The sequence below is a fragment of the Glycine max genome, chromosome 10 (assembly GCF_000004515.6).
Source record: "Glycine max cultivar Williams 82 chromosome 10, Glycine_max_v4.0, whole genome shotgun sequence".
Lineage (NCBI taxonomy): Eukaryota > Viridiplantae > Streptophyta > Magnoliopsida > Fabales > Fabaceae > Glycine > Glycine max.
In genome coordinates, this window is record NC_038246.2 from 41626913 (window position 1) to 41651581 (window position 24669).

General features: G+C 31.3%; 2 protein-coding genes across 16 annotated transcripts; both read left to right on the top strand.

Annotated features, from left to right (window-relative positions):
- The first annotated feature begins 3332 nt into the window (after nucleotides 1-3332).
- On the top strand, nucleotides 3333-5866 carry LOC100793521 (protein TRIGALACTOSYLDIACYLGLYCEROL 1, chloroplastic). Of its 9 annotated transcripts, none has more exons than XM_003536177.4 (5): nucleotides 3333-3488; nucleotides 3970-4055; nucleotides 4158-4227; nucleotides 4441-4543; nucleotides 4637-5866. In XM_003536177.4, exons 4-5 carry the CDS (start codon nucleotides 4497-4499, stop codon nucleotides 5658-5660), a joined length of 1071 nt encoding a protein of 356 aa, XP_003536225.1. In that variant the 5' UTR covers nucleotides 3333-3488; nucleotides 3970-4055; nucleotides 4158-4227; nucleotides 4441-4496; the 3' UTR covers nucleotides 5661-5866. The 9 variants fall into 9 exon arrangements, with proteins under 9 accessions (XP_003536225.1, XP_006589272.1, XP_006589276.1 ...); XM_006589209.3 differs by having other exon boundaries at nucleotides 4444-4543; XM_006589213.3 differs by having other exon boundaries at nucleotides 4473-4543.
- A 2625-nt stretch (nucleotides 5867-8491) lies between these two features.
- On the top strand, nucleotides 8492-17775 carry LOC100783630 (uncharacterized). 7 transcript variants are annotated; one of them, XM_014763256.3, is made up of 9 exons: nucleotides 8492-8784; nucleotides 9309-10036; nucleotides 10788-12240; nucleotides 12889-13087; nucleotides 13223-13429; nucleotides 15307-15480; nucleotides 16577-16765; nucleotides 16857-16967; nucleotides 17312-17775. In XM_014763256.3, the coding sequence occupies exons 2-9, from the start codon at nucleotides 9379-9381 to the stop codon at nucleotides 17618-17620; spliced, it is 3300 nt and encodes a 1099-aa protein (XP_014618742.1). In that variant the 5' UTR covers nucleotides 8492-8784; nucleotides 9309-9378; the 3' UTR covers nucleotides 17621-17775. The 7 variants fall into 7 exon arrangements, 6 of the variants coding, with proteins under 6 accessions (XP_014618742.1, XP_014618745.1, XP_014618744.1 ...); XM_014763259.3 differs by having other exon boundaries at nucleotides 8492-8724; XM_014763258.2 differs by having other exon boundaries at nucleotides 8711-8801.
- Nucleotides 17776-24669: the final 6894 nt, after the last annotated feature.

Here is a 24669-nt window from a genome sequence, read left to right on the forward strand (position 1 = left end):
CAAGACACAATTTACTTTTAGGCTAATTAGTACTATAAAAGTTACCTTTCTATAATTTTCACCAACACGTTCTTTTAGTACTCAACTAGTATTATTTTTATTTAATTGCTAGTGAGAGTGATCTATATATTAAGATGACTTCCAAAATGTGTGGTTTTGTGGCACTTCATGTTGTGTTCTTCGCACTTGTTTCTGGATGTGCAAGTGTTCTCCCATGACAAACATGAGTACTACTATTACAACTAATATTCTTTCGTCGAATGTGACAACGGGGTGTTCTCGTGATGTGCTCAAATTAGGCATATGTTTGGGTATTCTAAATGGGTGGATGGACTTTCCGACGGATCTGCCTCTAAAGAAACATTGTTGCTTGACAATTGAAGGCCTTTTTGACTTTGAAGTTGCAATGTGTCTCTACATTGCCCTGAAAGCAAACATCATAGGGCATCAACCTCAATATTTTCATTTCCTTTACTCAACTTGTCAATACTTGCAATAAGGAAGTCCTAAGGGGTTTCATATGTGCTTGATTCGCAACACTAGGTCATCCTAGCTAGTTTAGCTTCGATCGTTTGTTATTCTTGCTTCTAGTGTCATTTTGATCTGTACCTTTTTTTCTCTTTCTAGTTCGGTGAATATCGTAATTCATGCATGCGCGTGCATTGATGATTAATTTAATTCTCATTTTTTTCTTATTGTTTATTTTTATTATTTGTAATGAGATTAATTAATGGAGTTATTAGCAAATTTAAATCATAAGTTAATTAAAACATTAACAGCTAGAAATTACAAGTTGAAAATTAAATATTAAGTCAGCTGACAGGAGTTGATAAAACTATTTAATGAAATTAGTTTTTTTTTTACAAGAATTAATGAAATAAGTTAACAATTTAATTAATAAGTATAAGATGACATAAAGATGACATGGTAAACAAAAGAATTTCTAAAATGAAAAAAATAGTAAATTAGTTAGAATAAAAATGAAAAAAAAGTTAGTACCTTATAAGCAAAAATATTAGTTGAAATAACATCTAAAAATATATTATAAATTACTAAAAAAAATTGGTCTGTAAAAAAAGTTTATTATAGTCAAATCAACTTATAACTAATCCAACCAAGTTATGATCAAGCTAAAATAATTTTTCAAACATACTCTAAGGTTTGATGAAATTTATGCATTTTTTATTATTGTTTATTTGAATGAGAAATGAATCAAATGCTTAAATGTTCGAATCACAATAATATAAATAGAGGGAGAGAAATTCTAAATGTTACAAAACAAAATTCAACAAATCCTTCTATCAGTGTCGATGATCTACTATGTTTTGAATATATACCCAATTAAATAACCGGATATATAAGTAGTTATGGATATATACCGGTTATGAATAGTGAAAAATGAATTAATGATCTTTATGTTACATGAGTGGGAAATTTGGTGAAATCTAACCTCAATGTCTTTCATTATATTTGATAAAAATCCAAAAAGAGATTTAACTTTTGTTTTCTTAAAATTTCTTATATTGATCTATGTTTTTAACCTTTAAATTAATCTTGACCATAAACCATTACCAATTCTGATCACCAAAATAAAATTTCTAAACCGTGAAAATCATTTGAGAGGAGATTCAAGTTTAATGGGAAAAAAGGCATTGGTCAATGGGAGAGTTCAAAGTAATATGACCCCAGCTACCCGAGTTGTAAAAATAAAAAAAATTATAATTTTTTTTTTATAGTTGTGCTTTAAATGTTGAGAATAGATTATTAATTTGCAAGATATTACTTCAAAGATAGTTGATGATTTTGTTCTGTATGTTTTCTAATTTATGAAGCTTTAAAAGGTTTCGAAAAATACTGCATTACTCCTGTTTTGTTTTACACACTAACAAACTTTCATAACACATTCCTCATTCCTGTACCCTCCCTACATACTGGTCAAGCATGCCAGTGTTACTACTACACTGCACAAAAGAGAAGTTAAAGCTCCAAGACAAAGAGCTAAGCTACGACCAAACCAAAAAATTAATGTCATGAACCATAGACTTCCAATCAGCAATATGTTGTCTGAAAATACAATTGTTCTTCTCCTTCCATAGACGAAAAAATGACAGCACTCCAAATAACCTTCCAAATTTGACACTCGGCATGTGTTCTACCCATGTTCGAATGCAACCAAAAGTGACCAACTAGTGAATTTGGAAAAACAATAGCAAAATCTTGGGACATCCACCTTAGAAGCAACATCACAATGCATGAAAACATGATTTAAGGACACATCAAATCCGAATCCTCCACAATAATATTCCAACAACACAACTTGTCTTTTGTAGGCTGCATATGCACCCGAGGTGCTTTCCAACCACAACCATGAATCCTGAAACTCTTTATGAACCTTCAAGAAGGTTTAGCTATGAAATAAGCTCGCACTCCCATTCCAAAGATATTCTCCTCCACCTAAGCATCCAACTTCATCCATCCTCCCACCAATTCCCCATCTTTCCCACCACCTCCTTCTTTTGATCAGAGATAAGGAATAATCTTGGAAAAAGATTTGTCAAGCTTTCCCCATCCACCCACACATCTTCCCAAAATTTAAGTTTATCCCCCACATCAATCTTCCACCGGGTTTCTTTTTTCACACCTATTTTGTCTATTAAGACCATCACATACCCTCTTCAAGTCTCTCTACCACAAGCTCTCCAAAGGTGATTTTTCCTCCCTCAAAAGAACATGTCAACCTTCATATGTTGAAGCTAACACATCTTACCACAAACCACCTTTTCAATGGAACAGATTCCACTTCCACTTCCCCAAAATTGTTTCATTCAATCTCTCGATATCTTTCACCCCTAGTCATTTTATTATTAAGCACAGTACCCCCTTAAAATGTTAGTTTTTAATTTCTAATTTTTTATATTTTTTTTTACTTTTATTTTTGATATATTTATTCATTTTTTTAAAAATAAATTATGATATTTTTTTTTATTTTATACTTTTTAATTATTTCAACAATGATCATTATCCTTTTTAATTAAGAGTGAAAATATAAAACATTATTTTAAACCAAATAAAGTCTTAGACAAAATTTTCAAATGAGTCTAGTATAATATATATTCTTCCAGTTTTTTTAGTAACAAGATCATTTATTTAAGTTTTCTAATCAAGTAGTTTTAATAGTTTATTCTCAATAAATAATATAATTAATTTCTTCAAACTATATTATAACATAATTATTCTCTTTTTTTCTTACTGAATCATACATAATTATTCTTAATAAGGTGAGATCTAAACAATCTTAATTTTGAAAAATAAATTTCAGTACTATCAACCATTGATATAAAATGAATGAGATCCAACGGTTTTGAATAGATTCCTTAGACTCTCTCTCTCTCACTGCAATTGCAAAGCAACAACATTCCTTTTCTCCACTTCGAAGCAACGCAACATTCTCTCTTTGCGAGGTTGAAGTCGTCGTCTTTCGATATCCGGTGGTGCATCCCTCTCTTCTTCAATTCGTTTTGTGTTTGTGTCTCCATTTGTTTCCTTCTTGAATTACTAGAATTCACCTTCATATAGTTCTAATTTTAGTTTATTGGTTTTTTTTTTTTGTTAATTTATTAATTTCATGCGGAAAAGCCTACTTCATTTCTCAATCGCGGATCCGTACTCAGACTGGTTAATCAATGCTAGGGTTTAGCTTGTGAATCTTTGACTTCTCTCTGGATGAGTCGGATAGTTATTATTATTATGTGAAAAAAGTGAACCTGATTCCTTTCTGTTACTTCTAAACATCAGCAATTTTACTCTGAATTGTTCAAAAGTAGGCTGCTAATCAAGTACATGTGCTAAGAGTTTGTATTAGCTCATCTATATCATATAAGGTGTTGCTCCACCCGACGTCTGTTTAGTGGTGCAATCATTGGTTATTTTAATTTCCAAGTGCATTTATGAAAATAATTATGGTTGCAGCCCTAACTCTTTAGATGACTTGGCAACGTTGTGTGGGAAATAAAAGTTGAGAACTCAACACAACAATTACCAGAACCAAAATTGAGGTGAATTACATTGTTGAATTCATTTATTCACAGCTTATTTATTTATTTGCAATTTTGTTTGTGATATAAGTGTTACTTAAAATAGCATTACATCTGTTGCAGCGGGGCAGGAAAGGTTCAGGACTGTAACCAGTTCTTACTTACTATAGGGGAGCACAAGGAATCATTCTAGGTAAGCAGAATTAATTTATGTACATAAGAATGTATGATTTTTTTATTCTTCTACATCAGATACTTCACTAGAATTTCTATATGTACTTTGCATGTATTCATTTAATTTTCACAAAAAGTCACTTTCCTTTGTGAAAACTATTTAGTGCCAACTATGAGTATGAATACTACCTTGTTTGATAACGTTATGCTTCGTTCATTTCTCTAATGTAAGTAGTGGGATTGGATGACTCCAAATTCAAACAGAGTCTGTTAGTCAAGGATCTCACCATGCAAACGACATTGTTTAGTCATCCTCTATTCTGTTTCTCTTGCAGGTTTATACTTTTTCCCTTGATTTTTATAATATTATGTCTGTTTTCTAAAATTTATGTTTATTGAATGTAAAATGGAACAAAATTGTATCGCAGAAACATCAGTACAAATGGGAAGACTAAGTGCTCTGTAAAATTTCGTACATCATACCCCTCTCAACTGGATCGGAAATGTGAATTCAATGGGATACCTCATGTTTATAATTCTCCCAGCCCCATAAAACCAAACAGATTGTTTGTGCTTCATAACACAGGTGACAGCCATCTATCTGCTTTTACGGTAGATGATGAAATGAACACAAACCATGCTCCAAATGGCACATCACCAACATTTCTCAGCAACTGGTCACCTCCAAGGTACCTGTGGAGGGGGTTGTCAGTTTTAATCCTGGCAGGGCAGGTGATTGTCAAGACTCTAAAGGGAAAGATTCATTGGAGGAACACTCTTCAACAACTGGAGAGAGTTGGTCCTAAATCAGTTGGAGTGTGTCTTTTAACTTCAGCTTTTGTGGGCATGGCCTTCACGATTCAATTTGTAAGAGAGTTCACCAGGTTGGGATTGAATAGATCGGTAGGTGGGGTTTTAGCTCTGGCTTTCTCAAGGGAGCTAAGTCCTGTGGTTACAGCAATTGTGGTTGCAGGGCGCATTGGAAGTGCTTTTGCAGCTGAGTTAGGAACTATGCAGGTTTCTGAGCAAACTGATACATTAAGAGTTCTTGGTTCAGACCCTGTTGATTATCTGGTGACACCAAGAGTGTTAGCCACTTGTATTGCGTTACCCCTTTTGACCCTGTTGTGTTTTACATTAGGGATGGCATCTAGTGCCCTTCTTGCTGATGGTGTTTATGGGGTGAGCATCAACATTATCTTGGATTCAGCTCAGCGAGCTCTCAGATCATGGGATATTATTAGTGCAATGATCAAGTCACAGGTTTTTGGTGCTATCATATCTATTGTGAGTTGTGCATGGGGAGTAACAACTTTGGGAGGTGCTAAAGGTGTTGGAGAATCAACAACGTCAGCTGTGGTTATTTCTCTTGTCGGCGTGTTCATTGCTGATTTTGCTCTTTCTTATGTTTTCTTCCAAGGAGCAGGAGATCAGCTAAAGAATTGCATTTAAGCAACTAATGTTGTCTCTGCAATTTTGCTCATATGTACAAAGTGAATGGTATGAATTTTCTACAAGTGCTGTGATAAAATATTTAGAATTTGGATCAGGTGCATTGGTCTTGTTCTTTTCTAAGTTATGGATTGCAAGACTTATTATTTGTACCCATTTTTGTATGACTTGGTGTCCTTCAAACATGGTAAAGGTGTTTATTTTTCCTTCAAATGTGCATTATTCTAATAATTCAGTAAGCTACAATGACCTGGTATTTTTATTTTGTTAAAGAGGCTATAATGTTATTATCCAGCTGATGGCCAATTTGTAACGAGCTTAGGGTGCCTACTGCATTTGTTTCATGAAAAACCCAAGTAGGAATGAAGGCCCCTCAGTGAACTGATGGAGTTCCAACTCTAGGAATTGACCTGATGAGCAAGTCTATATCCTCTCGTTTATGTGATGATCTGATGGCTTCAAAACCATTAGCAAGCATACGGATTATCCTAGATAATCTTGTAACAATGATGAGTCCTTCCTCACTTTTTAACCACTAGATGCTGAGCTGCCTTAGAATCTTATTCAATAATAACTTTGGGAAATTTCATCTCCATAGCCATGGTAATACCAAAGAAACCCCAAAACTCCGGCAGAGTGAAAGCAAGAACTGGGTTTGCAGGAAAACAGTTGGCAAACTACTGTTTCTAGTAATACCACCAGTCTACAAGCCATATAGTCCCCTTTTCCATCAATATTTAATTGCAACCGCCGCAAACCTAAACTGCATGTTGAGCCTTCAGCAGATGAACATATAAGGTGCTTCCTCAAGATACAAAATTAAATGTCTTCATAAGCACAAGGTTATCGAAAAATCAGTCTCTACATATTGTGGCCAAGGAAGCAAGGAATGTTTAGGACCAACTTTCATTTAAATTCAAGCTAGTTGAGACAACCAAAATAGACGGAAATCCAATCAATATATCATGTTATATGGTTTATTTACCGAGGTTATATTTGGACATTTGATGGTGAGTAGTGAAATGGGATGGAACAAAATGGAATTTAAGTTACCATTCCATTGTTTAGATATTTTTATGATTGATTTCAAATGAATCCATTTTGACTCTGGTCATGTTTCCTATTATTAGAGGCTTGGATTTCTCACAAGTTACATGTGGAATAGAATATTTTTCCAATTTTAATATGGTCATTTCGTTTTTTCTTCTTAGCTTTGATTTGTGTAACAGTCAGTTCTTATTGAAGTATTTTGCTTCAAGATTAATGTTGTGTGGTATGTTTTAGTTGTGATTTCACTGGCATATGAACATTTCATTTTAGAGTTATTTGTGAAATATAATATGGACTACATTATTATATCAATCCTATGCTATGCTAGAGTTCTTTGTGGAAAATTTTAGTTTTTCTTAAATATTGAGGATAATAACAATCACTAAAGCCTTGGTGAAGTTGGTTCTAAAGATGATGAGATTGGTTCCATAGATCAAGCAACATTACTGTGTTTTGTCAAAAATCAATTGTAAAGTGTAAACTACCCATTGTGCCCAAACCTCTCTCTACTAGCCCTGTTATTGACTTGGTCATGATTTTCATCTATGCAAAGGAAAGATGCTTAATCATGATTTGTCATGCCGGAGAAATCATCTGAGCGATTATGAATTCTGTTTCATACTCACCATTGGCTCAATTTTGCTTATTATGTTTGTAAATGATGAGTGATAATGTTCTCCACATCACCATGGTTTGGTTCTGGAATTTAAACGTTTATTTGGATAAAGATGCATGACAATGGCTGTTGAACAATGATTGAAGTTCTTCATACAGAGAGAATAACACTGGAAATTCAAAACAAATTATGGACCTAAACCCTTTTTCTGGCATTTTAATTATTTCATGAAATCTAGGAGATACAAGCTACAACCATCATAAAAAAAAACTATCATGAAATACAATACTCGTAATCTCCCATGACATCTAACGCTATTTGTATGAGAAGAAATGATCAAGTCTTCACGCAATACTGCAAGGATTCAAGCCTCAATTACTAATTTCAAAATTGGCAATTCTTCACACAATCCTATCAAGGATCAACCATGATTCTAGAATTGATAATTGAACCTGATTGTCAACTGATCATGAACTAGTTGGTGGAGATTAAACCGGTTTAACTTCTTTTTCCCCTACAACTAGTAAAAAACTTTTTCAATTGTGCTTGTCAGGTTGTTTGATCGCTAATTCATTGAAAAAAAGAAAAAAAAAATTCAACCTCTTCTTTATTAACTTGTTGAACTAGATACGAGTCTCCTTAAAAAATCACATTACTATATTAGATACGAGACAAATGAGAACATGCAATGCATCATTAATGATAAAAAAAATTAAACACAGACATTTTCATCTACATGCCCGTTTGTTTTATATTTTCCGAAATCTAAGCCCACCTTAAAATTAAAAAGAGGAATGATCCGCATTTTGCTGAATGATGTGCCAGCTCAACTAAATTGCAAACAGACCGGCACTACATACATCTCTTAAATATTTTATTATGAAAATGTATATTATATTAAATATATACCTAAAAAAAGTAACAACATGATAACATGGATACCCTAACAACTTCGACACAATTGAGGGAAAATTCAAAACATACGTGGGTACACAGAATTATCTAGACAGGTGGGAAAATATAGAAATAAACAACAAATTGTGTTTACTATTAAAAGGAGATTGAACAAATATGAGAAAAAATAATTAATATAGTTGAAAATAAAAAAAATAAAAATATTATAAAAAAATGTCCCTCTATGCGTAGGACTCGCTTTTCTTTTTCAGTTCTGGTATTTCCTTCAATTCTACTTTTCCTTTTCTTAGCCTCTCAGTTTTTCAACCTTTGACCCTTTCATTCCAATCAATTGAAAAATCAATCACAATCACTTTCCTCTTCCATCCATTACACATACCAATTTCGCGTTTCCATTTTTTTTTCAAATGGGTCCCACTCCATCGTCTATCAGTTTTATTGGGCCCAATTAATTGGTCATCTTTTTCGTTGATATCATTCCAAGTTAGCTTTTTTTTTTTTTTCTCTTCTGTCGTTCTGGATTTGAATTGCATTAATTAACTGGTTCGGTTAATTTTCTGGTTATTTCTTATTCATTATTTAATTTTCCAACACTTGTTTTCTTTTGATCACTTTGTTTATAGCTGAGTTCAGCTTTATCAAGTTTTTTCTAAGTGTTGGTTTATGCTTTTCTTCTACCATTTGCATGCATTTAGCTGTTTCCTCTAGAATCTGGATATCTGGTTTCTTCTTTCTGACATCATCATTCCACTCGGTAGCTTTTGTCTCTTACCTTAAAATATTTTTTTCATTGATGTCAATGTTCTATTTGAGTTCTGATTTATTAGTTAAGAAAAAGAAGAAGAAGAATTAGAATTAGTCTCACTCTGTTTTTTGTTTCTTGTTTGGGGTGTTAAAGAATATGTCTTCAATAAGAATGCATGGTGCATTGGCATCACAATTTATTTTGGTTTTGTTATTTCTGGCATCATGTGTTGTTTGTTCCTTTGTTTGTTACTATGTTGGGTAAATGTGTCTGGAATGTTTTAGAACATCTCATTTTTGTCTAATTTTTGTTCTGTGTTCAGGTTTCATCATTTAGAGTGAGTCAGCACTCAGCATAGCTGCCAAGAATAGCAGTGGTGTTTTCTTGTGAAGATGGTACTGGGATTAAGATCAAAGAGTAGAAAACGTGTTTCAATCCAAGTTCACTACATCATCCATGTTCTGGAGATCAAGCCGTGGCCACCTTCACAATCACTGAGATCTGTTCAATCAGTATTTCTGCAATGGGAAAATGGTGATAAAAATTCTGGGTCTCTGCCATCCACTGCTGGCAATGGGAAAATTGAATTTAATGAATCTTTCAGGCTTTCAGTGCTTATGTGTAGAGAAGCATCCAAGAAAGGCAAACACCCTGAAAGTTTCCAGAAGAACTGCTTAGAGTTTTACTTGTATGACAAGACAGTAAAGAGTCAACTGTTGGGATCTGCCATAGTAAACCTTGCAGATTTTGGAATTATTAAGGAAACTAAAGCCTTAAGCATTGTGTTTAACTGCAAGAAGAGTTTCAGGAATTCTTCACAACCATTTCTTTATGTTACTATTCAGCCATTTGATATAGAGAGTTCCAGCTCATCACCAAGCAGCAGCTTATCAAAAGAATTGTCACTAGAGAAGGAAGGAAGCGAATCTGTATCACAGTCACTAAAAGATGATGACGATCTTGAAATTGCCTCTTTTACTGATGATGACAGTGATGACATCCCTTCAAATACCTCCCAAACTAGCAGATCTGCTTCAGAGATTACTGGAGGTTTGCCCTCTCTAAATGAAAAAAGTACTGAAGTTTTTTTATCTTCTAATTGTGCATAATGCAAATAGATCAAACGATCAACTCTTTTGCAAAGGGATTGTTTTTTTACATTTTATGGACATTATCAGATCATTGTTACAATTCTTTAGTAATTGACTTCAAATTCTTGCTGTCACCTTATTGAGCTGAATTTTTCTCAACAAAAAACCGCTATGATGCTTTACTTTTGGTTACGTTATTGATCGTTTTCCTAATTATTTTTGGTATGCATTGATCATATACATCAGCATGCTTATTGTGTTTAGTTGTTAATTGGTGTACAGTATGATTGTGAAGGTATGTATAAATGCATTGGACATTGGTATGTAGTATGATTGTGATTTGTGAAGGTATGCATACATGCAATGGTATGCAGTATGCTGCTGCAATTCATGTTCTTTTGATCTTACTGTATTCAGGATATGATATGACATTATTATACTAAATTTGTACGCTCTTAAGGTTGGTTTTAAATTGTTAATTTAGCTCCAACATAAATGACCAAATATTTGAACTCCAAATCTGTTGACAGGTAATCCTTTTTAAAGTTTAAGTAGATATATAGGGAAGGAACTAGATAGAACTATGCAGACTTGTTACTGATGATGCAGTTTTTCTATTGATTATCTGATCTCTAGACCAATAATAATTTATACAGAAACACAATTGTCTACTTCTGCCATATTAATAGCCTGCTTCCATTTGATTTCAGACAGCACCAAAATCAGCAGAGGAAGAGAAGGATCTCATGGAGAATTTGTTCTACCCTCGGAAAGTACTACTGCTAGCTTAAATGGAAACACAGAGGGTGAACCATCCACACAATTCAGTGGCATCAATTCTCCCTCTTCGTCTACAGTTCTGAGCTCAGATGTGGGAATTGCTGCCCATGGAAGGCCTTTATTACCTAAAATCTCCGAGGAAATTGTTAAACTTGCTGATGCAAGTTCTGAAATTCAAAAAAGCATTCAACAATATTCTCCTTCATACATTTCATCAAGTATGAAACCCAACTTTGAAAGATCTTTACAGCCTCAAGTGACTCAAGAGGATAGCATGACTCAAGAAGATGGCACAAGAGATCAGAGATTTAATAAAGATTCTCTGGAGAAAGTTAGTAATGTTTCTAAAACTGGAGTTCTGGATGACAAAGAGAAAATGAAGGAGGGAAGGAAAGGACAAGAACAGTTTACTATGAGGAATGAACTTTTAGAAAATGAGCTCGTTAAGAATTCATCTGATGATGGTTCTATAAAGAAAGGGAAATTCAATAGTACTACTCTTCTGCTAAACAAGAAAACACATGAACATCCAATGAGTATTTTGATGAATGATAAAACAGAGGATGTGACAAATGTGAAGTCTCCTCCACAATCTTCTGAGAACTATGGGATGTTCATCAGCAATCAGAACTTTGAAAGATCTTTACAGTCTCAAGTGACTCAAGAGGATAGCATGACTCAAGAAGATGGCACAAGAGATCGGAGATTTAATAATGATTCTCTGGAAAAAGTTAGCAGTGTTTCTAAAACTGGAGTTATGGATGACAAAGAGAAAATGAAGAAGGGAAGGAAAGGACAAGAACAGTTTACTATGAGGAATGAACTTTTAGAGAATGAGCTCGTTAGTAATTTATCTGACGATGGTTCTACAAAGAAAGGGAAATTCAATAGTACTACTTTTCTGCTAAACAAGAAAACACATGAACATCCAACAAGTATTTTGATTGATGATAAAACAGTGGACGTGACAAATGTAAAGTCTCCTCCACAATCTGCTGAGAACTATGGGATGTTCAGCAGCAATCAGACCCATATTCAGGCAGAGGAAATTAATACCACAAATGATGTTCATGTTGGTACTTCTTGCCATGAAGATGTTAATGTGAATGGAAGCTTTCTTAACAATGAAACTGAATTGAAGGCTGAAGTTGAAATGCTTCAAGAAGAGCTAAGGGAAGCTGCTGCTCTTGAAGTTTCAATGTACTCAGTTATTGCTGAACATGGTAGCTCATCAAACAAGGTCCATGCACCTGCTCGACGCCTTTCTAGATTCTATTTCCATGCTTGTAGAGTTGGGTCCCCAGATACAATGGCTAGTGCAGCCCAGAGTGCTGTCTCAGGATTTGTTTTGGTTTCTAAGGCATGTGGAAATGATGTTCCAAGGTATATAAAACTCAATTTCATAATTTGTTTAACTATGCTGAAATGACATAAAGTTCAGGAGCATATAATTGAAGATATTGTTCTTCTGAATCTAAAGTGCAGCAAAAATCTTCGATAAAAGCTGAACCTAATATAACTAACTTCCTTTTCTGACATAAGGAGATTTATCTTCGAGAATCTGCTACAGTGCTTTCTTGTCTATTGAAGTTTGAGCGTGCAAAAAAATTAAGATTGTGAATGAATGTAGGAGAAAGTTGGGGAAGCAACTTTTGAAGAGATGATTGATACTCATCTAAGGTGACTTGGTGCTGTCCAACAAAGGCTCCAATAATGAAAATGGATCAAATGAACTAAATTAAAATTTTAGAATAGGTAAAGGAAGAAAACTTTATGAAAAATCATTAAGAATGCATTGATCTAAGATGCTAAATGGAATTCTTTTCGCTTATGTAAAAAATTGGCTTTTTCTTGAACACAATGGCATTGTTTGGCTAATGTAGCCAACCTCAACTAATGGGACAAGGCTCAACTGTTGTATCTACTGAAATTTGATTGATTTAACATCATTTTCAAAAAGACCTGTTGATACTTTTCATTACGCTTATTTATTTTGTACCATTTCTTAACAGACTTCTTAATCATGAATAGGTTGACATTTTGGTTCTCAAATTTAATATTGCTGAGAGCAATTGTGAGCAAAGAAGTTGAACGTGATGGAAATGGTAACACTCTTCACAAAGAAGAAAAACCTTTTCATAGCTGGGAGGATCCAGAAACATTTTTAGTTGCATTGGAAAAGGTTGAAGCATGGATATTCTCTCGAATTGTTGAGTCTGTGTGGTGGCAGGTTGAATCCTAACCCTTCATTTTCTTCTATTTCTTCTGATTCTTCTGCATCTTGATCTCCACTCTGTAAACTTTGATCTGAAACTGAACCACTTGCACTTTTTCCTAATATTTTTTCTGTGTTTGTTGTCCCCAGACTCTTACACCATATATGCAATCTGCAGCTGCTAAGAGCTCTAGCTCTAGGAAAGCCTATGAGAAAAGATATCGTGTTGGTGATCAAGATCAGGGAAATTTTTCTATTGATTTATGGAAAAGAGCTTTCAAGGATGCATGTGAAAGGATTTGCCCTCTTCGAGCTGGAGGGCATGAGTGCGGCTGCTTGCCTGTGATAGCTAGATTGGTACAATTTGACATTGATATTTCTTGATGCAATGTATTGCAATGCTGGATTTCGTGATATTCTTCTTTTTATACATGCACGGATGTAGATGTATATGTAGTTATATAATATGAAAAAACATATAGCTTGATACCTTTGTCACTGGTGGATAAACCTTCTCTTGAAATGTTGGAAGTTATGATTAGGGGGTATTTGTTTAAAAGGACAAAATCATTTATTCTCTAAATTTATATAGGGGATAGAGTGGACGGGGGTGTTGATGTGCATGTGAAGATGATAGTATACATAAATTAAAAGCTAAAATAGAAACCACGAGAGGAAAGTGCTGCTCTTTTGTCAGGTAGGAGAAAATTAATGTAACTTTTGCCATTCCTTTATGAAGATGGTGGTGTCTTAGGCTTACTGCCGTCTTTACTCTTTACTTTGGTATATCATTGTACTCTTTAGAGCTTATCTACTCCAAACCTTAAAGTATCTTCATGTTGCTTTTCTCTTTTATTTTTAACAATCAACATATGCGATATAGGTTTCTGTCTATGACTAATTTTTGGGGGTTGGATTGTGTGCTGTTATTTATAGTTGACTATTTGTACTTTATTATGTAGGCAGATGGTATTGAATGCCTTTATAGACTGTACCAGTACCCTGTGGTTCCTTTTTATTGTTGTTAGAGAGAGAGAGAGAGAGGGCGGGGGAGGGGGGAATCATTTTCCAGCCAACAACGACATCCTAAGCTTCTGGTTGATTGGGTTATTAACATGGAATAGACCCTCTTTGACCAAGCGGTTTGGGGTGGAATGGAAATAGGCTAGTTTAAACAAGGTTTTACTTAAATAAGGCTAGCCTGTTTAAAAAATCCAAGGCTAAGCCTAGCCTGTTTGTTACCTGTCATAAGCTTTTTTTTAGTCTAGTTGACCTTTTTGAAAGTTTTTTGGTTTGACCTCTTAATCTACCTAAAAGCCTACTTCATATTAGTGTATTATGTAGGTCTGACCTATCTTTAAATAGACTAATCGACTAATAGGCAAATTAAAAAAAACTCTTATGTAAAAGTGCAAAACAAATTATAAACTATGAAAATTAGAACTACTTCTAAAAGTATGAGATAGAGGTAGAAATAGGTAGACTAGACTTTATAAGAGTTGAGTCTAACTTGTTTATATGATGTAAGCATACTTAATTAAATAGGTTAGCTTTTTGGTAAAAAAAAAAAAAAGGTTGGCCTTTTAGGCCTTAAAGGCTTTTTGAATGACCTAATATTCAGCCTTTTTTTTTAAAAAAAATGGGCAGCTGCAGTCATGGATGAGTACTGCATCCCAACTATGTTGGCACCCACTACCACAGCCATCCTCAACCAGCCAAAAATTCAGCCTTTTTAACCAAATAAACTTTTATAAAAGTCTTAGCCTAGTTTATTTACAAAGAAGGCTTAGTCTGGCTTGGGCTTGATGTAGGATAGGCCATAGACAGTGGTCTGGCCTATTTCTATCCCTACATGTGGTAATGTCAGTTATTCATAATATATAAATTGAACTTTCACATTAGAAGTTCTTTATCCATGTTCAGTAGGAGGAGAACCCACTTGTTAGAGATAAAAACTGTTCTGGACCTGCTTTGGGGTTGATTTGATTCTTGATAGTTGAGGGAAACATAGGCTTTTCCATCTGTTTATTCTTTATTATTTACTTCTGGTCAATATTTTGTGAATGTAGAAATATTATATCATCCATTTATTCTTGAAAAGTTCCAGGTTGTATAGATGCACATGTTTTTGTTTTCTCTGAATGATAATATGAGCTATTTGTTCTTATCTTAAAAGGACAAAAAATAAAATAAAATGTAGCCTGGTTGAAATTGGACTGTTCTTGTGGTTGTAGGTGATGGAGCAGTTGGTTAGTAGACTTGATGTGGCAATGTTCAATGCTATTCTTCGTGAATCCGCTGAAGAGATGCCCATGGATCCTATATCTGACCCCATTAGTGATTCTAAGGTTCTTCCTATTCCAGCTGGAAAATCAGGCTTTGGGGCTGGTGCACAACTGAAGAATGCTGTGAGTTATGAAACTGAAGTTTTTCTATGCATTCTTTCTTCTTTTAAATAACACAATATTAATCATAATCTTTATATATTTTTCTCTGTAAGGCTTACTTCCATTGCACCCACAGCAATATATGCATTAGGATGATTTTGAGAAAGTTTACTAGCTGATCAAAGATGTAAAAGTATTTTATGATGTTTTAGTATAATTAAGTAAAAACAAACATAATACTATCAGTTGTTTAATCTTAAAAAAAAATGCTACTGAAACATAGGGAGTGGATATTGGAGACAAACTCTACTTTTTTATACTTTTTTGGGTCAGAAAAAATTTATAGCAATTTACAAAGTTTACCATGAAAAAATAAATTTGATGTCTCGAGAGTATATTTTGGATTCATTAACCTCGTTCAAATTTTGAAAGACACTTAAAATTCAAACCATTTGAATTTGGATGCATTCATTATTAGCACTAATTTAGCATTATGAAATTCTTTTTTTCTGGGCAGCTCCTCATCTTAAAACATGTCTTTCTCAAGTTTTGTTTATACATACTCCGTACATTGTGCTTGTAAATTTGTTGCAGGATGGCACAAAAACAAAATTGAATAAATTTTTAGTTATATAATTAGTGATGCAGGTAGTGCATGTTGGGCGATGAAGTGCTAATAAAATAAAAAATGAATGTAGCAGAAATGAGCATGCTGAGGTGAATGAGTGCGTACACAAGAAAAGAGAGTAGGAATGAATGTATGTATCCATGAGTGTTATAATAGCATCAACTGAAGAGAAGATGATGGAAACTCGCTTAGTTTGATCTTGTGAGAAGAAGACCAGTAGAGGCTTCAGTGAGAAAAGTGAATCAAATGGAAGTTAGTCCAATCAAAAAAGGTGGAGAAAGACCTAAGAAAACTTGAGAAACCATCTAGTAAGACCTTCCGCTAAATGGCTTAACTGAAAATTTGGTTCTTGATAGAGCTTAATTTCATAGTCGTAGATGCATCCATGTAGCCAACTATACCTAATAAAATAAGTTTGGTTGCAATTCCATGAAGGATGTCATATGTGATGGTCGCTCTCTTGGGTAACTTTTTATTATCTGTACTCAGATTGGTGACTGGTCAAGATGGCTTTCAGATTTATTTAGCATTGATGATAGTGACTCACGTGAAGTTATCAATGAAAACAATGAACCCAAATGTGAACCATCCTTCAAACCTTTCCAATTCCTTAATGCATTAAGTGATTTAATGATGCTTCCTTTGGACATGCTTGCAGATGGGTCCATGAGAAAAGAGGTTGGATCAAACTTCTTTATTGTTGACTTTTCTTTTTTTAATTTTTTTTAGAAACTAATTCTAAACTTTTATTATGTGAAAAATTCTGCAGGTTTGTCCAAAATTTGGTATATCATTAATGAAACGAGTTGTCTACAATTTTGTTCCCGATGAATTCTCCCCAGGACCTATCCCTGATGCTGTTTTCGAGGCCCTGGACGAGGTTGGTTAATTTTTAGCATGCTTTTGCTCTGTCTGAGTATAACCAATAAATATCATAGGAGTGTCAGCAAAACAGTCCGAAATGCACTCTTTTTAATACATTTTTTTACTATTGGCAAAAATTTAATGAAAATTACAAAATCATGACAGAAACTCGGTAAATAAGAAGTGAGGTCTGTATTTTCTAATAAATTTCAAACAATAATAAAAGAATGGGTCTAAAAGAGAGTGTAGAAAGTATTTTGCTAGCATTTCTCATACGAACCATGGTGTAGGAATGGATTATTGCAATGTCTACATTCTCTGTCCGCCTAAGGATTGTTTTGTTGGATTTTCTTATTTTAGGATATTGAGGATGATGAAGGGGCCATTACAAGCTTTCCATGCTCTGCTGGTTCCACGTTCTATGAACCACCTCCAGCTTCTTCAGTTGTGGGCATGCTACAAGAAGTGGGAACCAAAACTTCACTGAGAAGTGGGTCATTTGTGCTCAAAAAATTATATACCAGTGATGATGAACTTGATGAATTGGATTCACCACTTTCTGCTCTTGGCATGGATGACTCATCACTTTTGTCCAAGGAACTAGTTAAGGGAGGCCGCAAGGTTGTACGATATGAGCTCTTGCGAGAAGCGTGGAAGACTAGTGAATGATGTTCCTATCAATGTGTTCTTTTCTTCTTCTTCTTGTATATAATATGTGTATCTAAAATTTAGCCCGATATATTTTGTATTTTTTTTAAATAAAAATCTTGGTCTTACAATCATGTACTTTTTTACCCATAAAAGCTGCAAGGAAGTTCCTGTAATTTGCATTGATGTTTCCTTCCATGACAACTACCACTCTAGGCGTATTCTACATCTTAATAGAGTTTTTTTTATACTTTTTTTACAGCAGTTTTTTTTTATAACTTAATACTTAATAGAGTGTATTTTAGAGGAGAATTGAAATCAACTATTTAATTTTTGAGAATATATATACTTTATTAATATTTTAATCAATGGATATAATTTTAGACTTTAGTTTTAAAATTCCACTCTTCAATTTTAGAGGACATTATAGTTGCATTCTAGTAGGATGAAGAAATTTGAAAAAATGACCAGAATAGTTTTTTTTTTTGTTTAATTTGAACTTGTAAACTAAAACTAATTAGGAAAATTGTACCTTGCATGCGTTTTTTTTATATATTTACTGTTTATAATAATAAATAAATTGATGTGACACACAATGTTCTAAACACCAACAGAGAGTAGAAAAGCATATAATTATAAAGTTCACCCCTCCTGGTACAACAGAACAACAAAACAAAAGATGAACTCCCGAAACAAACAAGACAACCACACACCCAAGACAACCTTCGAACTCCCGAAACAAACAACAACAGCAGAACAAAGATCATACAAGAGAGATTTTATTGGCACATAGCAGACACGAACACATGTCACAAATAACACTAAAAACAGAAAATGCATCACTCACACAATTGCCTTAACTTTGTAAACACCCCAAACTTTGTGATTTTATACCATCAATACGAATTCTTGTTTGTGTTTCTGATCTAAATCGATGTTTAGCAGTTTTAGAAGTTCAACAGAGATCCAAGTTGTAAAGCCAGAAAGCTTGCAATCTCTTAAAATCTCTCAAATTAATTACCTTCGAAAATTTTATTTTTGTTAATTTTTCTCCAAATCTTAAAATCTCTCAAATTAGTTACCTTCAAAAAAGTTATTTTTGTTAATTTTTATCCAAATCTTTTTTTTATTTTATTTTAAGAAAATATGATAATACTTATTGCAGTATTAAGTTATTTTATATTTTGGTTAACTTTTAACTTTTTTTATTAGTTGAAAAACTTGTTTAGTTATTCGGTAAATAAGTTTTTTTTAGTAATTTCTTAGAACATTTACAATGTATAATTGATTGATTGGATGAGTTGCTTATCTTAATTTTGTAAGTCTTTCAATTCCATGTAACTTCAAGCACTCTACACGAAAATTCATTTTAACGCAGATGGTTAAAATGAGTATTTAACTTAATTTGCAAGTCCTATAATGCTAGAAAAATATGTTATTTATTATATAAATTTGTTAAGTGTAAGTTACTTATATAAGCAACGTCATATCATCTACTCGAGTGGGAAAAAAATGCTCTTAGAAGCTTCTAGCGTTTCTTATAATTTTTAATTTTTTATATTTTCTTCTACTTTTATTCTTAATATGTTTATTCATTTTTTCTTGTTACTTTTTAAAAATAAATCATGATTTTGTGATTTTTTCTGTTATTTTATATTTTTTAACTACTTCAATGATTAATTTTATCAAACACTTATAATTTAATAATAGTTTTTCAATTATTAGCTTCAAACTTTCAGTTACTAATTAGTTTTATCGAACATATCCTTAAATGCTAATATTTTCTTTACTAGGAATGCTAGCAACATTCTTTTAACATTATCTTTGTAATTGATTGAAATTTTTAAATTAAGAAAGATTCATTAAATGAGGAGAATGACCCATCAAAATAGATTATTTCTCTTATAATAAATTTTAATCAATTACGAACAAGAGAGTTTTGCAAAGATGAAAAGAATATTAATCCAATAATTAATACTTATTTTAAAGTTACATAATATCTTAATCTACTTAAATAATTGATGATTTTTTAATTTTAAATTCTTTTAAATTAATGATACATCTCTTATCATTATTTAAAATATTTGTTACTTAATTTATACATTTTAAGTGTATTTTTTAATTTTAAAATCACACATACAATGCACGAGATATGCACATAATATTAAATATTAATTGATTATATAAGTAAGGCTTAATTTTTTTATCAATAATCTATAGTAATTCTTTGATTTTTGTCCTCAAGGTTTTAATAGTGCAAATTATATTTTTTAGTATCACGATTATGGAATTTTAATCCCTCCATCAATCTTTTATTAAATATTTAACAGATTTTTTTTACATTATAATTATAGGTTGATGACAACAACTAGTATGCATATATGTTTATTCGATTTAATTACGCTTTTGGTCTCTTTGATATTAGAATTACAAGAGGTTAAAACAATAATCAAGCTAGGTTAGCATGTGTCGGATAAAACTTCAGTTGTCATGTTAATATTTAGTGTCATGCTAGTACAATATGTCAAAACTAACATACAAATTGACATAAACTAAAATCATATGATTACAATAGATTCAGAACCTAATTTGTGCAATTAGAATATAAGAAACTAAAATTACATAATTATAATACCAAGAAACCAAAAATACAATTAAACTTATAAGTAATTAAAAATAAAGAAGGTAAATTATCTTATCCAATCATATCATTACATGAGTAATATGCTGACTATATAATATTTTCTTTACAATTTATTTTGCAAGTAGGGGTAAAAATATAAAGAGGGAGTGTGAAAGTGTGACCAATTAAGTGTATTTATATTTTAAAAAATAACATTTTGTTAATTGATTTTTAGGTTTAAGTTTGACACATTACATAGCCTACTAATATTTGGCATTTTCATATAAATTAAAGGGAAAAATATATTTTTGTCCTTGTGTTTTTTGTTAAATATGATTCCAGTCTTGTTCTATTAAACTGATTTTTTTTTTAGATTTAGAAAACATGTAAATTTAGACCTTCCTCCAATTTTGTTTCAGCCAAAAATAGTCACTAAATTTTAAGTTTAAACATGAAAAATGAATAAATTCATATAATTTAAAAAATTAAAGGACTAAAAATTAAATTTAACCAAAAGTACAAGTCTACAAGAACTAAAAACATTTTTGATTAAACTATAATGATTATATGATATTTGATGAATACTATGGAAAATAATAATTTTGAGTTTGCGTTTCTAAAATTATATTTGTGTTAAAAATTAAAAAAAATAATTATTCATTTAATTTTTATATTTGTATAAACTTTACGTTTTAGTTCTTATTATTTAAAAATTATTCTTTTTTTTACTCATGATATTGATATAAAATATCTATTAGTTTCACTCTTAAATAATTTTTATTAATTATCAGATCACCTCCTAAAAAAACTGTTCATTTAAGTCTCTACACATGTTATTTTTTAAAAAAGAAAGATACACATACACGTATTACTTATTTTTTAAAGGAAATAATTTTAATCCCCTTTAATTCTTATATATATTTTTCATCACTTTTAGTTCTTAATGTCTAAATTTATAGGAAGTAAAAGAATTAAAAATAGCATATGTACAAGAACTTAAAGGAATAATTTTTAGTTGATAAATCTTACACAATAAAAGAAGTTTGAAAAAAAAGGTATAGAGTTGAAATATAAGTTTTTGTACCAAATGAGTAATTAAAAGAGAAAATATTTATTGAATTCTTTTTTTTCATACATACAATAAAAGATTTTGTTTTCTATACTTTAATTGTAGAAGATCCGCAATTTGATTAAATCTTTCTTTAAATTGTTTTATGCCAAAAGGTTTATCTAATTATGGATAAACCAAATATTTATTGCTTTGAAAAAATTTAAATCCCATTTATGACTCAAAAATAAAAATAAAAACTTAATAACCTATCAAAAAAGAAGAAAAAAAATAAAATGTGACTAGTATATAAAAAGGGATTATTATTGCTATTATTATTATTATTATTATTATAAAATATTAGAAGACATGAATCCAGCTAAATTTATCCTAGATTTTTACATGCCAAAAATACTATAGTAATTATAGACAAATCTTATTGATATGGAATATTTTGTATATTTTTTATTAACTAATTGATACATTAACTAACTATAAATAATTAAATAATTACAAAAAAATGAAGTGAAATATAATAATGAAATTAGGGAAAGATAATAATTAAGAAAGAATCCCAATTAATAAATTTATTCTTTTTGAAGGATAGTATATTCCCAAACTTGACATTATGTTTTAGAAAGTTAATTAGTGACAAAGCAAATGATAGAGCGATGTTATCACTCCAATAAATTATTTATTTATTTCTTCCTTTTCCACTTATAGTGTTTATAGTAAATATTAATTGAATAATAATTTAACATTATCATATTTATCTTTTTATTAATTTTTTTATTCATTGGAAGAAATATTAAATGCTTTTATATTAGTAAAATATAATATATTTATTTTGTCATTTAATATTTCTGTGTAAAATGATTGAATATTAACAACAAAATATGGTAAGAAGTTATAATATTACTTTAATTAACTTTATTTTACACCTTATTAAATATTTTTTTAATTATTTAAAGTATTAAGTAAATGTTTGTAATTTCAATTGAATAGTAACAGATTTTATCATGCATGCGTATGGCAAAGAGTAAACAGTGCAATATTTGAGTTTAAAAAGAATTTATTATTAAATAAGAATGAGAAAAAATAATTTATTTTGAGAGTAATTCTTGTTAAAGTTATTCCTTTCAATAACTCTTTATATATATCAAACTAAATTAATTCAATCATTGAATATTTTGATATTAATTTAACAAATGTACATGTAAAGTTTAAAATAAATCTCACATTCGTAGTTATCTAATATTATTGACAATATTTACTTATATATTGATCATGCTTATATGTTTAATTGAATTCATTTAATAAAGAATTAAATTTTGTTTACTTTTTTTATAGAAACTTATAGGGTTGACCTACTCAATAAGAATTCTTAACTTAACAATTGAATTAATAAAACTTAGTATGTACATAATTAATGTTATTGAAAGAAATAACTTTATCAAGATTTACTCTAAACATTCCTTATAAAAAAATTATTATGTCAGTAATGTTTGACTTTTTTTTTATCTTATGCACTTAATGTAAAAATAAAAAATTAATATGATAAATATTATTTTCTTCTTAATTTATTTTTCTTATCTTAGCATTTACTTTTTATACAATTATTTTTTCTTATTTAGAAATGTAATAAATATTTTAAAAAACATTAATTAAATTATTATTAAAGTAATCAATATTTTTAAAATGCTCATTTATGCAATTAATGTGTTTAAACATTTTTTTTCATATAAATGTATCTATTTGAGTGCCTGAGGTACTCATGCTTTGCTTTTTTGTGAATTATTTTCTTCAAAAAATCATGCCCATGAATATGAACAACATTTTTAACAATAGCAATCAGCCAAGTTTTTTCAACTCTGGACAAGACCCTCACCAGAACAACCAAAATGGTTTTAGGTGTAGATTGTGCAACCATGTTTTCCCTAGCTACCAAGCACTCAAAGCCCATTTTGAGTCTCATTTTACTCTAGAAAACCCTGCCATTAGAAATCTATTTTCATCAAGTCATGCCAACTCTCAAAGAGAAATGATTCCCAACCCTTTGCAGCCCAATTTTCCCAGGCCAATGGTGATGCAGGAAACAAGAAACTTTGTCAACAGGAATTTCCAGGCACCACCACAACAACCTATGGTCATGCCTCAATATAGAGCAAACCTATTTCCTTGTGCTATCCAGCATAATGTTGCTGCTTCACAACCACTTCAAGGTCCACCAGAGCCACAGGCTACACAATTTGTCAATAATAATGTTGAAATGGCTCAATTGCTTGCTCCACCAGCAATCCACCAAATGGAGATGGAGGTTTCTCCAATTGATGGAACTAAGCCATATATCGATCTACTGGATAAACCCATCAACAACAATTGAGTTTTCAATCAGAGCTTTAAAGGATTATTTCTTAATTCAGTGTTATTGTGAGTTATTTATGATGTTGGTGGTTATAAAAACTACCATATCATGTATGTTTTTAGCTTAGAGTAAAATTGTGTCTTCGATTAAGAGTTTATTTTTATGGGCAATATTAGCTATTAGTTTTTGCTATGAATTTATCTTTATGTTGAGTCATGTATTAAAAGTGTTGTTGCATTGATTCTCATTTTGGCTTAAAAATGTTAAAGTTATAGAGAATGAGAAACTTTTTTATTGAATAGAAAGTGTTCATTTGTGTTTTTTTTTATTTTTATAAATGAAGTATTCTTTGCAATTTGTCTTTTCTCTTGGATGAATCTTAATTTTAACTTTTATTCAAGGTTTAAATTATAATTACAATCATAATTGAGACGTGGTCACACACAAGCATAAATAATCTCCAAATTCAAGATATTTATGATTTAAACCAAAGATGAGTTCAAAATTTAAAATTTATTGTTCCCAATTAATTATTTACAAATGCTAAATAATGATGCAAAGAATTGTGAAGAAGAAAAAATGTCAATTTTTGTTTTTTAATTATTAATTGACTTAAATATATTTTAAATTTATAATATATTAAAACTTTTATTTTAAATTTTTATCGTTAATTAAATCATAATATGTTACCACAAAATATATATATAATTAAAAAAAACACATCATCACTTAAATAACAACATCTCAAAAACAAATATATTTAAGTCTTATTAATTTTTGTTTACCTCATATGTTCCTTTTTCTTAAGTGAATATTAATTTGCTGACGGATTCTAACGTGTAAGAGTGAAACAAGTCTTGCACGTGCCAGAGAAAGCTTTTACCGTTTGATTTTCCCCCCCTTTTTTCCTTCTCTTTCACAATTCAGCCTTTATTCTTTTTTCTCTCCTCTTCTCTCCATGGTGGCTGTGGCCTCACTCTCTTCAAAGTTTGGTGTGCCACTCACAGCGTTGTCCGTCGTTGCACAAATCGCAC

Coding starts and splice junctions, on each gene's coding strand:
- LOC100793521 (XM_003536177.4), top strand. CDS start 4,497: ATGCAAACGACATTGTTTAGTCATCCTCTATTCTGTTTCTCTTGCAG. Junction 4,544..4,636: donor CTATTCTGTTTCTCTTGCAG/GTTTATACTTTT, acceptor ATTGTATCGCAG/AAACATCAGTACAAATGGGA.
- LOC100783630 (XM_014763256.3), top strand. CDS start 9,379: ATGGTACTGGGATTAAGATCAAAGAGTAGAAAACGTGTTTCAATCCAA. Junction 12,241..12,888: donor TGTGGAAATGATGTTCCAAG/GTATATAAAACT, acceptor AATCATGAATAG/GTTGACATTTTGGTTCTCAA. Junction 16,968..17,311: donor TTTTCGAGGCCCTGGACGAG/GTTGGTTAATTT, acceptor TTCTTATTTTAG/GATATTGAGGATGATGAAGG.